The following is a 15,428-nucleotide window of genomic DNA, read 5'->3' as shown; positions in this document are numbered from 1 at the left end:
TACTATAAAAGTCAATATTACTCTTGAATAAAAAGAGTTATGTTTTTTAAATGTTTTCCCGCAATTATTTCTATTCATTTTTATTTGTTAATGTACCAAATGCAATTTTTTTTTACTTACATTTACTCAGTTCATACGGTGTATGCAATTGATTTTACTGGTTTAAAATGTAATCAATATTTTTAAGTGTAAAAATGTTCCACTAAAAAAATTTAGTACATAATAGTAAAAGGTTTTTAGAGTTAAAGTTAATATTACTAGTTTAAATTACTCATATTGGTTTTTAAATGTTTTTCCCCAATTATTTTTTACTTACATTTACATTAATTGATTTCACTTCTTTAAAATTTACTCATTATTTTTAAGTGTAAAAATGTTTCACCAAAAATAGTAAATAATAGTAAAAGTTTTTAGAGTGTATTTCCATTAGTACGAGAAGAAAACGTCTCGACTTCAGACAAAACAGAAAAAAAGCACCTGAAGCTTTAACATCAGGTACAACGACACAAATTATTGACATGACTACTCATAAAAAAGCTTCAAAACCATACAAATTTACTTAGTGCAGCCTTCAAAAGACTAAACTCAGCTGACCAGCGAAAGAAAAGCAAGCTGTCATGTCCGTTTCAGGCCTACAGCTGCTCCTAATGCGATCAATATAATCTGACAGCAAAATCATTGAATTGAGTCCAGCAGACACGGGGCTTCCCTCAACATGTGAGCACAGTCTTCTGAGCACGAGCAGCAGAAAGGTTTTTCTTTGCTTTTCTTTTCTTTTCTTTGACATTTTCTTTACTTTCTCAACGGCCTTCGATATGAGCGGCACTTCAAGCACAAACCAACAGATGAAGCTGCAACGTGAAGATTTCTGGAACGCTGCAAGGTGTTTCTGATAAGCTGTTGAGATTCAAAACATTTGACTAATAGAGCGAAACGTGAACGCATCAAATGTTGTGTGTAACTTCTAACTCAGGGATTCCCCTAGACACCAAACTGCTAAAAGTGTCAGGCAAGAATTCTAGTAAGCTAATCTAAAGAAGCATCTGCCCTCCAGAACGTCTAAGAAGAACACAGAGGAAAGAAGGAAAGCGGGAACAAGGAAGTTCCCAGTTTTCTGACTCATCCAGTGCACTTCATCACTCCATTTCTGGTCATTACTGCTGCTCGTATTGACGAAACACAGGACTCCGGCACTGGCGAACTATTATCTGCGTCACGCGTGACAGAGTCAACACACTCACTCTCGCTCTCAAACGCTCACTTTCTTTCTCTTGCTCTACTCCTTCAACTCTCACACACTACTCTCCCACCTTCAACCGACTCTTTCCACAACCTCAAATACGAGCAACCTGACGCTTTTCCTTTCCACCTTTTATTTCACGAGCAAAAATAGAAGGAAAAGGAAACCAAACAGGAAAAACAAAAGGAAGAAACTCACCATCACCGAGGAGAGCTACTCCACGCTCTGCCTGTATGAAGTGTGTGAGTAAATGGGATGTTTTGATTTTCTTTTTTTTCTTTTTTTTTTAAATGCTCCAGCGAGAGAAGGCGAGCTGTAGTCCAGGCTTGAGGGAGTGGGCTGCACGCGTGCGAAGGGAGGAGAAAAGGAGAGATGGCTGAACGAGTGTGCCTCAAACAGACTATCGCTCGCTCTCCTCTCTTTCCAGCCCTGCCATCGCAAAACAAAACGCCCACGCTTCTCTTTCTCTGCTCTGACCCCAGTGCGCTCACTCGTGCTCTCCCTCCCTCCCTCTCCTTCTCTGTACACAGGCGGAGAGACGGCCCCTTCAGAACGCAGCCAGCCAATCAGAGAAAGTCTCTGTTTCTCAGCCCACACCCACACAAACATACAGAGAGAGGTGAACGACAGGAGACAGAAAACATGCAACAGGATGTTAGTGTGGGTCAGAGGGAAAAGAGTGTATATGAACACAAACACACAGATATGAGAGGAGAGGAGATGAGGGAGAAAAGCTGAGATGAGAACAGAACAGTTAAGAAAAAATATAGACAAGAAGAGAAGATGCTAAAAGGAGAGTCTAAGAAAAGAGAAGAGGTGGGACAAGAAGAGAAGATGCTTTTAAGAGGAGACTGTAAGAAAAGAGACGAGTTGAGTTGAGACAAGAACAGGAGAAACGAGAAGAAAAGAGAAGAAACAAAAAGAATAGAACAGAGGAGAAGAGAGTTGAGAAGAACCAAGGCAAGAGGACAAGAAAAGAAAAGGTGAGACAAGAAGAGAAGATGCTATAAAGAACAGACTAATGAAGGAGAGGAGAAGAAAAGAATACGTGAGGTTAGATGAGACAGGAGAAATAAGAATAAATGTGAAGGAACGAGAAGAGAAAAGAACAGAGAAGAGAAAAGGACAAGAAAATTTGAGCCCTATGAAATACGTTTTATTATATTTTTTTCAAATGACATTTTTTCCATTTTAATTTTTCTGGAATCTTTTTTTTTTCCTGTTTTAATTTTTTTGGACTCCTTTTTAATGGCTAAATAAAATTTTTGTAATCAAAAAGCATGTCTAACTCATTGAAATCATGAAACTAACAATTTAACAACAATTGATTAAGTTTAAATGTAAAAATGACACTTTTAGGGCCCTATGAAATATGTTTTTTTCCCTCAAATTCTGTTTTATTTTTACCAAAATCTGTGTTTTCTGTTTTAAGTTTTCAGGATTTTCCATTTTAATGGTTTAATTAAATTTAATTAAATTCATTGAACTCATAAAAACAACAAAATTTAAATGAAATTTCTATAAAAACGTTTTGCTTTTTCAGAAATTCTGTGTTGTGTATTTTAATTTTTCTGGCAATCAAATGAAGGAATAAAACATTAATGTAATTAATCTTTATTAAAATCTTTTGATACAAATTGTTTTTTTTTTTTATTTATGAAATTAAACACTTGTCACAACAAAGCTTTACTGTTAAAATTAAAACATTATTACATATAAAAATATTGTATATTTGTATAATGTATATATTATATATAAAACACATTGTGATTACTTAAATTAAGATTTAGTAATAATTTATTATTATTATTGTTATTAGTGTTAGTAATATTATTCCATCGAGACAAAGCTAAATTCTACTGTACAACAGTAATATATTTTTGTCACAATTTCATTAAGTTAAAGGTGCAATGTGTAAAAATTGGGAGGATATATTGACAGAAATGGAATATAATATACATAACTATGTTTTCAGTGGTGTACATAGACATTACATAATGAACCGTTATGTTTTTATTACCACAGAATGAGCCATTTCTATCACATACACCGCGGGTCCCCCCTCCATGTCAAGTTGTTTCGACAGCAACCCTAAACGGACAAACACTCTACAGAGCGTGTTTAGTCACTATGTTGTTGTTCTTCTAAATCGTTCATGTTTTTAGAGGCAGCTTGCATCGTCACTACGTTGAATACGCAGTAAGTAGTAGTAGTAGTAGTAGTAGTTATTAGAAGCAGAGACCGTTCTTTGTTAGAAGTAAGAAGAAACCTCATTGCTTCACACAGGCTACTCTCTGCTCTCTCAGACGTCGACATGTCGGCCAGACGGCCACCGTACCTTCTCTGAATGGGAGGGGTGCGAGGGGGGTGACGGGTTGCCGTGAAGTTTCTGTGTGTTTGTGATATGATGATAGTTTTTCTCAAATGAAATAGTAAAATTCTCATGAAGTGACTCTCAGAGAGGCTCTGGAGATTAAGTTCATGCATGTCCTCATATAGTGAGGCGGCAGAGCCTGAAAACATTGCGAGCGTCACGCGTGCTTCAGTGTGTGTGTGTGTGTGTGTGTGTGTGTGTGTGTGTGTGAGGTAAATGAAACCGCGCATCTGCGCCATTCATTCACAGAGACACGCAGAACATGCAGAATTAAAGGTGCAATATGTAATATATTCTGTCCGCTAGAGGTCGCTAAAGGCCTATTCAAAACAAAGGCGTAGCTTGATGACGCCAAGTTTGAGCACGGAATCTTGGGACATGTGGTCTTAACTTTAAACGGCCGGTGGAAAAGAATTGGGATAGGACTCAGGGAGAAATCATGTTCATGAATGCCAGGGCTCGACAATAAGGACTGCCCGATGGCCCGGGGCCAGTGTGAATGACGCTCGGGACAGTAGACGGAATGGTCGCTTGCCCGATCGGGCCAGTGCTGTAGGGTGTGCGATATATATTATCTATGATAACGTAATTGTTGATTTAATGATCTGAAATTATCGAGTATGTCCCTCACTTTACAAAAACCAAACAAAAACACACCCATTGAGTGCACGCATGCACTACATGATGTAGTCTAGTTAGACGTGTGCAAGTGTACGCTTTCAGTACATGATTTAGTCTCCTAAAATGCCTTTAGAATGCCCCAGAATTCAAGATAAGGGGCAAAAATGACCCTGTATATCTTTCATATTTATATAATTTAATATAGTTAACCAATATTAAACAAAGAGCGCCATTTTTGTCCAAATATCAGCACGATTACAAATGTGATAGTGATTTTATACAGCATACAATTAAATGAACAAGAACTTAATATCAAGTGACTTACATTTTAGACACCAAATCGCCTGTTTCGCTCTATTTCGCCTACGAAAATAGTTCCAAAGTCCACACAGCACGGTTTTGTGTCTCTGAGCAACACTTCCTGAATGAATCAGCCATTTGAATGAATCGGTTGAATCTCAATGACATTCACTGCCACCTACTGGCGGGTTTTATTTCACATTTAAATTGTCTTTTCATTTTTAAAATAATTTCAAATAACAGTATTTAACGTTTTTTATTTTCAACATTTCAAAACATTATGCATCTGTAACTGCTCTTGACTGATTAACTTTAATAAAGTTCATTTATAGTTATATAGTTATACATTAGATTACAATTCCTGTACCAGAAAATCTCCTGTTTAAACCTTCATGAAAAACTTGAAAAGCACCATTTATTTCATTTATGTTTGTTCTGTTGTATTTAATTTTGCTATTACTCATAATTTGATTATTTGTTACTATTTTATTACTTACTGTTTATTTGTCTAACAATATTTAAAATTTAAGTGAGTTAATCTAGTAGCTTTTGGTGTCATAAACCTATTTATTAAGGTTACATGTATCAAAAACAACAAAAACAATAACTAGACTTATTTTATAAGCCCATTTTCTTTTCTTTTACTTTATTCATTTTTTGTTGTGGGGCAAGTAAAAAATTGGCCCAACCGGGCCAGTAGAAAAAAAATCCTTAACGTTGAGCCCTGAATGCGATTATTAACGTTACTGTAGTACGAAGCAGAGCAGGACCTAGTGTTGTGGGAGCTGAACGAGGCCGCTGGAGCGATTGCCTCACAAGCAGTGGAACTTTTATTATGCCACAGTCGCCGGCGCCGCTTCCGCTTTTCCGGTCATGAGTACGAGGTAACGCAGCTCTGTGTATCATATTAGATACATCTGAGAGTGTTGAAAATGATGTTATAACGTTACTCTGTGCGATCACTCGGCGGCTGCTGTGAGACACTTATTTGAGACACACTGCAGTAAGATAGATCGATTTTAGAATATCATATTAAATGCTGGATGGCTTGTGTTGATGAATGGCATGCAATTAATTTTAAAACATATTGTATGACGGAGAAAATTCTGTATTACTGTTACTAAAAATAAAGCTGCATCTGATTATGCTATGTTAGCTACTTCACAAAATAGTGTTTTTCTCTGAGGCATGGTAAAGCATGGTACTCGCAAAAAATCAAGAAAATTAGATTTAAACAATAAGACTAAACGTGTTGAGCTACATAACAACAATTTGTTTTCTGTCTATAAATGTATCAAAACAGTTGTTCCCTTGTCTATTAAAATATGTAATATATTAAAGCACCTTTGGTGTTTCCATGGTTTCTACAAAATAAAACCAGAAACCGAGGATAACGTGGGTATGACGCAACGACAAGCAACTCCTCACACGTCCCAGAGCCTTGGTTAAAATTGCAATTTTCTCACGATTTACAAATAGTTGCAAACATTTGGGATATTGTAAGTACTCAAGTGAATAAAATATATAACACTGGCCTAGTGGTTCTTGGATATTTTACTGCAAAATTCTTACATATTGCCTTTAAATAGTCTTTTGTAGTTTAATACTCACAGACACTAGTCTTTATCGTGATTTGCTGTAAGTGTACTGACCTACTTTTTAATTATTTATTATTAATTATAAATTCCGTGACATTCCGCGTTAAGGCCCGTTCACACCAAGAACGATAACTATAAAAATAATTATACGTTATAGCCGTTTTGTTGTCTTTGGCAATATGTACCTAAGTACAGTATGTCATGCCAATAAAGCAATATGAATTGAATTACAGGGGAGAGAGACTGAGAGCAGAGAAGAAACAAGAAGGGACAAGACAAGCAGAGACCGAAGACACAAGAAGGTGAGAGGTGAGGACTGTAATTTCTGTTACAGCCACAGAGAGAATAAATCAAGAGTGCAGTAACTCAGCGTGTATCTCTGTCATACAGCTCTCATTACCCCTTTTCCCTCTGTAGATGTTTGTGCCTTTCCACTGTGACACACACACACACACACACACCTGGCATTTCCAACCCCCTGAAGCTAACAGGAAAGTCGAGATGCAAATCACACTGACCGTATCTCTACATGTGAACCACAGGTGTTTGCTACTGCTGAACTTTCACATACCAGCACTTCACACGCAGAGAACGAGCACAGCATTCACACAGCATTCAGCCTGCTGTCAGACACTCGTTTCATTCGTTACACTCGCAGACGTGCTGATATACGGAAAGAGCTGCAGGCAGAGTTCATTCCCCTGAGGGTCAGAGGTACCGGTTAGTTCACTCAAAAGCTTTACCTAACTAAAACTGTCCAATTATAAGAAACTGACTGAAGAAAAGCTCAAAACTGTCAAAGGTAAAGCCGATTAATTCACTCAAAAGCTAAAATAAAATATTGACAGGTCCATTAACAAATAATTAATCTAAATTAAATATAAAAAAAATAAAAAATAAAAATAAAAAAAACCATTAAAATAATAAAATAAAATAAAAATATTGACATTTACAGGTGTGATGATGAATGAACTGTTCAGGAATCCAAAGAAAACTGGACAGGATTGTTTGTTTTTCTTGTACAGCAACTGCAAAACAAAAACAAAACAAAAATATATATTATAAAATAAAGTATATAAAAAAAAACAAAATGTATTTTTTTTAAATAAAATACATTTTTTAAATAAAATTTTTGCAGTTGATGTACATTACCAAGGGAAAAAAAAAATCCTGTCCAGTTTTCTTTTGGATTTCTTTTGAACAAAACAAAACAACACAAAACAAAAAACAAAACAAAAAGTCCAAATATTGACAGGTCCATGGATTACAGGTGTGAAGAGGACTGAACGTGATCCAGGCAGCTCTTCTGCTTTGAATCGAGTCTGTGTCTCGGGCCAGTGGTCCAGTGAGAGCAGGAGAGTGGGCGGATACATATGCGAGCACATATGCCTGAGTGTGTGTGGACGTGGGAGAGGAACTGTGTTTGTGTTTTTGTAATGTGTTTAAGGCTTGGGCCAACAAATACAGCCAGAGCCCAAGGCAAACTAGAGCAGCCTGACCCATATCACTCACTCACACACACACCAATGCAAAGACTCTCGCTCTCCTGTTCTGCACAACAGGAAATGACATGTGATTCACAACACCACAAAATATACAGTATGTCCTGTGTGTTCACTCTATTTCACAAGCTGTCCACAACAGTGCAAATCGAAAAGTTGATTACTTAGGCCTGTTAAAATAGTCAACAATTAATTTTATTTTTGATTCATTACCATTTCTACATAAACAAAATAATTTGGAAAATGTTCACAGATTGAGCTGAAATGAAAAAAAAAAAAAAAAAGCGTACAATGCAAGTTGTCTGAAACGGGAGCATTTTGTATTAAATCCTTCTAGAAGGTCATAAGAATATAGTTTTATGAATCCAGGTGTGTCTGCAGTAAGAGCTTTGACAGTGTGATTGTGTGACTGAACACGGTTGAGAGGTTTTTCAGCAGGACATAATTTACACTTTACTGTTCGTATAACTCAAGCATTCCTATTAGGCAATACAGCTTGTCATAACAGCGAATGATTAAATGTCGCTGTTGCCATTAAACTTCAATAACTTCATAGAACGTGTGCACAGACTTCAATCAAATCGAGTAAAACAGTTCATTTCATTGAAATAATTTTTTTTTTTGGTCACAGAATTTCGTTTTATCCTAATCACAATTTATTAAAATCTATATAAACCTTTAAATAGATAAACTCATAAAAAAGGACTACTGAAGCTTTAGTTCTAGCAACTGAAACTTTTTATCTCACAATATACCCTCATCGTGCAATAGCAAATTTATATTTATGATACTGATATTTTTATAAGTAACTATTTTATTGTGAACTTTATTATTTTTAATAATAGTTATTAAACTCTTTACTATTTAACTTTACTCACTAATTTTCATTAAAAAATGTTTTACTATTTTTGATACATTTTTCACTTTATTCTCATTATTACAGTAAAGTCATTTGACTTCATTAATAGTATTTGCACTGATTAAAAGTTGCTTTTAAACATTGTTTTATCTGCAATTATATAGTAATATATAATTATAGAATATTTCGTAACCTTACACTGTAAAAATGAGTGTAATTTTAAATAAAATATTGTAAAACGCAAGGGAAAAAAAACTGTTAATAGGTTAACAGTAACTTCCCATACTATATACAGAGAAAAAATGTTATTGATCTAACCAGACATTTCATGTAATTTTACAGTAAAATGTTGTTAATTGTACTGTTTTTAGAAGTAAAAAAGCACAAATCAACAAAATAAAAAATAAATAAATAAAAAAAAAAGTAAAATGACATTCCCAGAATTCCCTGTGTGACACTTCAAATTTGAAGGTATTTTGTTTAAATAATTATGTTTCTTAATAGTTTTTGTTCAGTTATGTATATTTGGGTTTTATGTTATATCTTCTGCTGTTTAATGAATGTTTATTGCATTATTCAAGTGTCATGCGTGTTACCATGATGGTGTTCTGTGTTTGCATGAATGACTCTGGCTGAGAGCTGCGTGATATTCTAGTGATAACAGCACTCCTACCTTTTCACCGTCTGTATCACTCCGCTTGAAGCGACTGTCATGGCAGCCACCTATTTCACAATTTGTTTAGAGGTTTTCAGAGATGTGAGCTCCAGGCCGTCAGCGGCCGTTCAGTGCCGTGTACCCACCGAGAACAGCTTCATCTCGGCCAGTGCTTCGGGGATTTGTCGCTGGCTCTTACAGTGGTTAAACATGAGATATAATTCACTTTGGGTACGTAAAACGGGCAATCTTTGGTCTTATTAAACTATTACTTGGTCCTGAGCAAATCAAATTGGGCTATGTTAAATTGGATAATTTAATATTAAGGCTATGTTTAACACATCCTGTAGAGCACTACTTTTGTACGTTTGACTGAATTGTACAATTGTGGTTATTTCCTGTTGTCATTTATAATGGCTATTGTTGTTCATTTAAATATTGTTGTTCAATAAATATTATTTTATATAAATAATATGTTGTATTTGGTATTGAGAAAGGGGTCCATTAGTGCGTAATATGGATTGAGTTACATTAATACACCATTAGATGGCGGCAAACTTTACGAGTGAATGAGTCATTTGCAAGAGACTTTTAAATTGAAAGGGACTTTTGTAAAAAAAAGGACATTGTTTTAGCACTGTATGTTATGGAAAATTTTTTACACAAACGCATCGCTTCACTTCAGAAGGCCTTTATTAACCCCTGGAGCCGTGTGGAGTATGTTTATGATGAATGGATGGATGTAGAGGGAAGCACTTTCTTCAGCTCATACTCGTTGATCCCGCTCACTGCCATTAAAAAGCTCGGATACGTCAGGATATTTATTAATATTTCTCCGATTTGTGTTCATCAGAAAGAGGAAAGTCATATACACCTAGGATGGCTTGAGGGTGAGTAAAGCTTGGGCTAATTTTCATTTGAAAGTGAACTAATCCTTTAAAAGGTAAAAAACAGATTTTAGCAGCTGTGTGCATTGTTGAATTTACTGGTTTAAATTTACATTTTGTAAATTACAGTTTTATACTGTAAAATGTACAGGTTGTTCTGTAAATGTGTTTATATTTTTACTGTATTTGTTTTACAGAATTATTCTGGCAACCATAGCTGCCATTTTTTTGTAAAAACAACAGGATTTTTTTTTTTTTTTTTTTTTTTACAGTTTATTTATAAACTTAAATCAGCTCATTGTTTGAGGGATACCACTGGGCAATGTGGAATATCCGATTAATTTAAGAAATAACTAGTGCTGGGTCCGAGTCCTTAACCAACTGACTTTGAGTGGGAGACATTTTTTTATGTCTTGTCATCTTGATTTTATGTCGTTACTTATTGTCCGAGTCAAGTTCGAGTTCGAGTCCACCATAGCGCGTCTGAGTCCATGAGTTCACAATTGCAGTCCGAGTTTGAGTCCACGTACCCCAACTCTAGAAATAACCATAAAACGGCCACCATAATACAGTGCAAAAGCTCTTCAGAAGGATCCATGATCCAGGACCGGATGCTCCTTGTGTGTGTGTGTGTGAGGATTTTCCCTTAAGCTGAGGACAGGTGGGCATGAGGTTGGAGTATCCTAGTGGGCAGAGCTCTGAAGCCCAGCAAGACGAGCCGCCCAAGTGTTTTTATACTGCCGCGTGCCAATACTGACAAAGCCACAGGCTGCTTCCTCACAGCGACGCATCCACAGCCAAAGGTAGACACATATACTCTAATATCACAGCCTTAGCTCTGAGAGGACTGTACCAATGTGCCAAAAGGCCACTGGGCAAAACAGCAACAACATATGAACACACACCATAGTGATGCCATCTGTCTGCCTCGTGGTGTGCAGTGAGGACTGTAAATCCAGCCAGTTTGGGGCATTTTCAGTGAGGAGTCATAATCTCTCTGGATTTACGTGTGTGTGTGTGTGTGTGTGTGTCTGTGTGTGGAGGGATTTTACTGCACAGAATCAGAGGAACACATGATGGCACACACACACACACACACACACACACGTGTATGAACAGAAGACTCACTCACAAGCTAAACATCATTCATATCTCCACAGTGGATCATGCTTTGGCTGTAAACTAAATTTGTCATGATACGGTGAACTTTGACATGCAAGTGCGTCTGCATGTGTGTGTGTGACTTACGTTGAACAGATTGGTCTTATTCCTCTCGCAGAAAAGTCCTTGTGCCGGCATGTGCTTCAGCTGTTGCCATGGGACACTGCTCCCTAGCAACACATCTCGTGCCCATTGCAGGTTCTGTGAAAACACAAATATATTCAGTCAGCTCTGTGTGCAGGAAGGCAAGAGAGTGTGTGATGACTTGAACCCTGTGAAGTCGGAAGGAAAACCTGCATGCTTCACTCACACACACTCATAACGAAAAACTAGAGTCCTGCTTATCTGTGCAGTATATACTATTTAAAAAATAGTAGGCAGCATGTAAAAGTGTACGCAGTAGGTTAAATATGTCAATTAAACATACTATGCTAGATTGTCACAAGGCTTTAATGGAGTATGCAGTGATAATATATACTGTATATTGCTTAATTTTGAGAAAATAAAGTAACAGTATGCATTAGGTAGCAATAAACACTATTACACTGAAGTGTCACATGACTTCAATGCAGTAAGCAGTGATAAAATATAGTATACTGCCTACTAGTTTTGAGAAAATAGTATGTGAAACAGCATGCAGTAGATAGCGATAAACATTTCAAACTATATTACGCTAGTGTCACTTGATTTTAATGCAGTATGCAGTTAGTGTGCTACATTGTCTTGATTCGTCACATTGCATTATGGGATACCAGTAAAACTTCATGATTCTCTGTACCAATTTCGGTACCAGAGCAAAAACTGTTGAAAAAGTGTTGTTCCATTTTGTCTCGTCCGTTGGTTATCACTGTCAGTCATAGCAGTTTACGAATCAATTGCGCATTTAAATACAGTTCGCAATCCAGAAACTTTGCAGTGTGCCTTAGCAGTATGAAAAACTAAACTTGTATTCAGATTGTAAATGGGTAATAAACAGAAAGCAAGAGAAGAGCCTCACTTTATAATCACTAAAGGCCCGTTCACACCAAGAATGATAAGTATAAAGATATAGTTCTAAAAATCGTTCTAAATATAAAAGAATAGCAGAGTCCACACCACAGCTATAACGATACAGAGAAACAACATCGTTGGAATCACTTTCAGACAACATTGTCTTGCTTCTTTTGAAGTTGCAGTGAAAAAGACTAGACGCTGTTAATATTAACTTTGTCGATATTAACTTCATCAGCTAAATTCACTGTTAGATTAAATCGACTGCACTAGCTATTCACTCGAAACACAGCATGCTGAGGACATCTGCTGGTTAAAGCCATGTAAATGCAACAAGAACAGCAAAAACATGTTGTACACACTTTGAAACCGCAGAATAAACAGACCGTAATCATTTGTTGGCGTGGACGCAAATATAGCTATCGTTATAGTTGTCGTTCTCGGTGTGAACGGCCTTAACGCTGTCAATCTCTAAAGCGCAAGCTCACTGAACTCTTGCAAAACTCCCGTTATAATAAAAAAAAGCTCTCTTAATTGTACAATGAATCTCTTATTTACATAATGTTTACACTTTGTTGGTTATATTTAAAGGATTTGCGAGTGTGCGGCTTGCATTGAGCAAAAAAAAAAAAAAAAAAAAAAAAAAAAAGCCTTGTGTGTTTTCAGCGGATTCTGACTAACTTACTGCCTAGCACCTCTGATAGGCCATTGTGTTCACAAACTCAATAGATATGACTGTGATTGGCTACAACGCTTATAAAAACATGCTGTAAATAGAAACATTTGAGTGCTCAAACAAACAAGTGTCTATCAGCAGTGTCTATCAGCAGGTACCAAACATACCCGGTACTCGGCCAAAATGCTGGTACCGTCAACTTTTTTTTTTTTTTTTTAGTAATGACTGACCCTAAAGTACTGCAAATTTTATTATAATATAGTGGGCCATCTAGAATCTATAATACTTGCATTCTGTGCACAGCATAAAATAACAAAAATAGAATAAGAAGTATGGTAGTGTGCTTTACCAAAACCAGGAAAACCCAAAAAACACCTTTAAAACATAGACAAACAGCTCCCATTAGACAGCGAAAGACTGAGAGCTAATCAAAGCTCTCATGACACTCCAATATAATTACACTGTATCATCCCATCAAATCCATTTCCACACCACTAATTCACTGGTAATGAACAAATAACATCATGGTGCTGCAGTCTGACTTCTTTATTAGGGTACAGACACACGTGTTTCTCTCGCTGTATGTCACACACTGTACAAATGAGAGCTCAAACGCTGTTTGGGGCCATTCATTAAATCTGAGAGCTAAATTTCCACGCTTTCATCTAGGGAACGAGTCGGACGCGATTAAACGCATTGTGGCGGTTATGAAATCTCTGGCTTGTCATGGTGGGGTGATTAAATTTCAGAGCTGAACAATCTCTACTCAAAGATCAGACAGTTTTCTCAGTGTGAAGGGATGGAGATGACATATGTCATCTGTATGAGTCCTTTTAGTAAGAAAGTGTCAGCAAAAAGCACAAATACACATGCAATAGAGAGAGAGAGAGATGACATGATATAGTGATTCTAAACCCATACAACTTTCTTCCATGTAACAGAAATTGTTAATAATGTACTGGCTCCTTTTAGATGCAATCATAATTAGGGATGCACGATATGAACATTTTAGCCGATAACGATAACCGATAATTCTTTATATTTGAAAGCCGATATAAACGATATATTGGCCGATAAATCTAAATCCAAATTGTTATATAATTTTTGAGAGCCTGATTACAAAAACAAAAGTCTCATAATAACATTAATCATATACAGTACAGTATCCTAGTTTGAACCAGTTTATGGATTGCGCTTTACTACCACGTTAATTCTTAACCAAACACATCCTATATATGAGATAAATCAAATCAAAATAAACATAATATTAAAACTTACTATTGCACAAAACAAAAGGCTGCGAGTGCACAAGCAAACTTATAGTCATGAAGGTGTAACTCCGTTGTGGATGTGCTCTTCCCGACACTAAATCACTGGCGAACAAAGAATTCACAATACTCTTTTACAGTATTGTTTTCATTATAATTTTATGTAGCTTATATGACAGACGCTGCACATGTTGCACTTAACTGTATTTTCCTTATCGAAGTGATTCCAATCATATTTCAAGCAATTCAATACCATAATGGTGCGCATCTGACATGTCTCAGCTGAAGAAAATTATCAATTATTTATCGGCCAAATTTTCTTATCGGATCGATAACGCTAACATTAAAAATGATCATATATCGGCCGATACCGATATGGTGGCCGATATATCAAGCATCCCTAATCATAATGAATGAGAACTGAAATGCTCAAGCTTCAAAAAAGGATGCAAAAGAACCATAACAGTAGTCCATAAGAGTCATCTGCTTTATTTCAGGTCTTCTGAAGTCATATAATAGACTGAAATTTAAGTCATTATTCAGTGATAATCTTCCCCTCCACTGAGCTGTTAACCACTGCGATTTATGACCAAATCATCAGACAGATATTGTGAACTGGATTCACTAAAAAGATCTGACTCAAAAGAACAGTTCATTCAAGAATTAGTTATTGCTATTTGTCTTATGAACTCTAATAAATGTGCAAAGAAGAGCCAGATGTCACAATCTTCAGTGAATAAATTTCAGTCAGTTTTTTCAGTGAGTCAGCTCAGAAGACTTGAAATATAGTGTACAAGTCATATGAAATATGATTATGATACTTTTATGGTGCTTTTTTGTCTTTGTGTTCAGGAAGAAAAAAAGGTGTAACAACATAACGTTGTCATTTTGGTTTGAAGCATTCGATTTATTGTAATTCAAGATATGAGAGTGAGAGAGAAAAAAAACAGGCTAGATATGAATGGTTACGCCAGCAGAATATCATCACAGAGAGGTTTTAATCTGTCTACCCTAAGACCAATAATACTTTGCTTTCTTTTCAAGTGTCCACAAAGCAGTCACTGATACTATTATACATGCCTATGGATATATATTCAGTTTTTAAAAGACACAAACAAATTCTTTTTACTTTTTTTGTTTGTTTTGCTACAAAGGCAGCTGCTATTGTTCTGTACAAATGGGAAGCTGAAAATTCCAGGAAACAGAAAATGAGATAATCACATGCAGGGACTGTTTGACGAGGTGTTTACACAGTTTTACGTGTTGGTTCAAACACAAAATTAACACCATGCCAATG

General features: G+C 36.2%; 1 protein-coding gene across 8 annotated transcripts in view; it reads right to left on the bottom strand.

Moving 5' to 3' along the window:
• Nucleotides 1-15,428, bottom strand: part of cabin1 (calcineurin binding protein 1) — a 122,916-nt gene that overhangs the window by 49,765 nt on the left and 57,723 nt on the right. For 5 of the 8 annotated variants that reach the window (XM_051902317.1, XM_051902319.1, XM_051902324.1 and 2 more), the window contains 2 exons: nt 11,285-11,398; nt 7,087-7,161 (listed from right to left, as the gene is read on the bottom strand). In XM_051902317.1, coding sequence (XP_051758277.1) covers nt 7,087-7,161; nt 11,285-11,398 — 189 coding nt within the window. The remainder of the gene's footprint in view (nt 1-7,086; nt 7,162-11,284; nt 11,399-15,428) is intronic. The other 3 variants (XM_051902320.1, XM_051902323.1, XM_051902325.1) reach the window with 1 other exon arrangement.

The sequence above is a fragment of the Ctenopharyngodon idella genome, chromosome 8 (genome assembly GCF_019924925.1).
Source record: "Ctenopharyngodon idella isolate HZGC_01 chromosome 8, HZGC01, whole genome shotgun sequence".
Classification (NCBI taxonomy): Eukaryota; Metazoa; Chordata; class Actinopteri; order Cypriniformes; family Xenocyprididae; genus Ctenopharyngodon; species Ctenopharyngodon idella.
The sequence above is the reverse complement of the archived record's forward strand: the minus strand, read 5'-3'. Positions and strand labels throughout refer to the sequence as shown.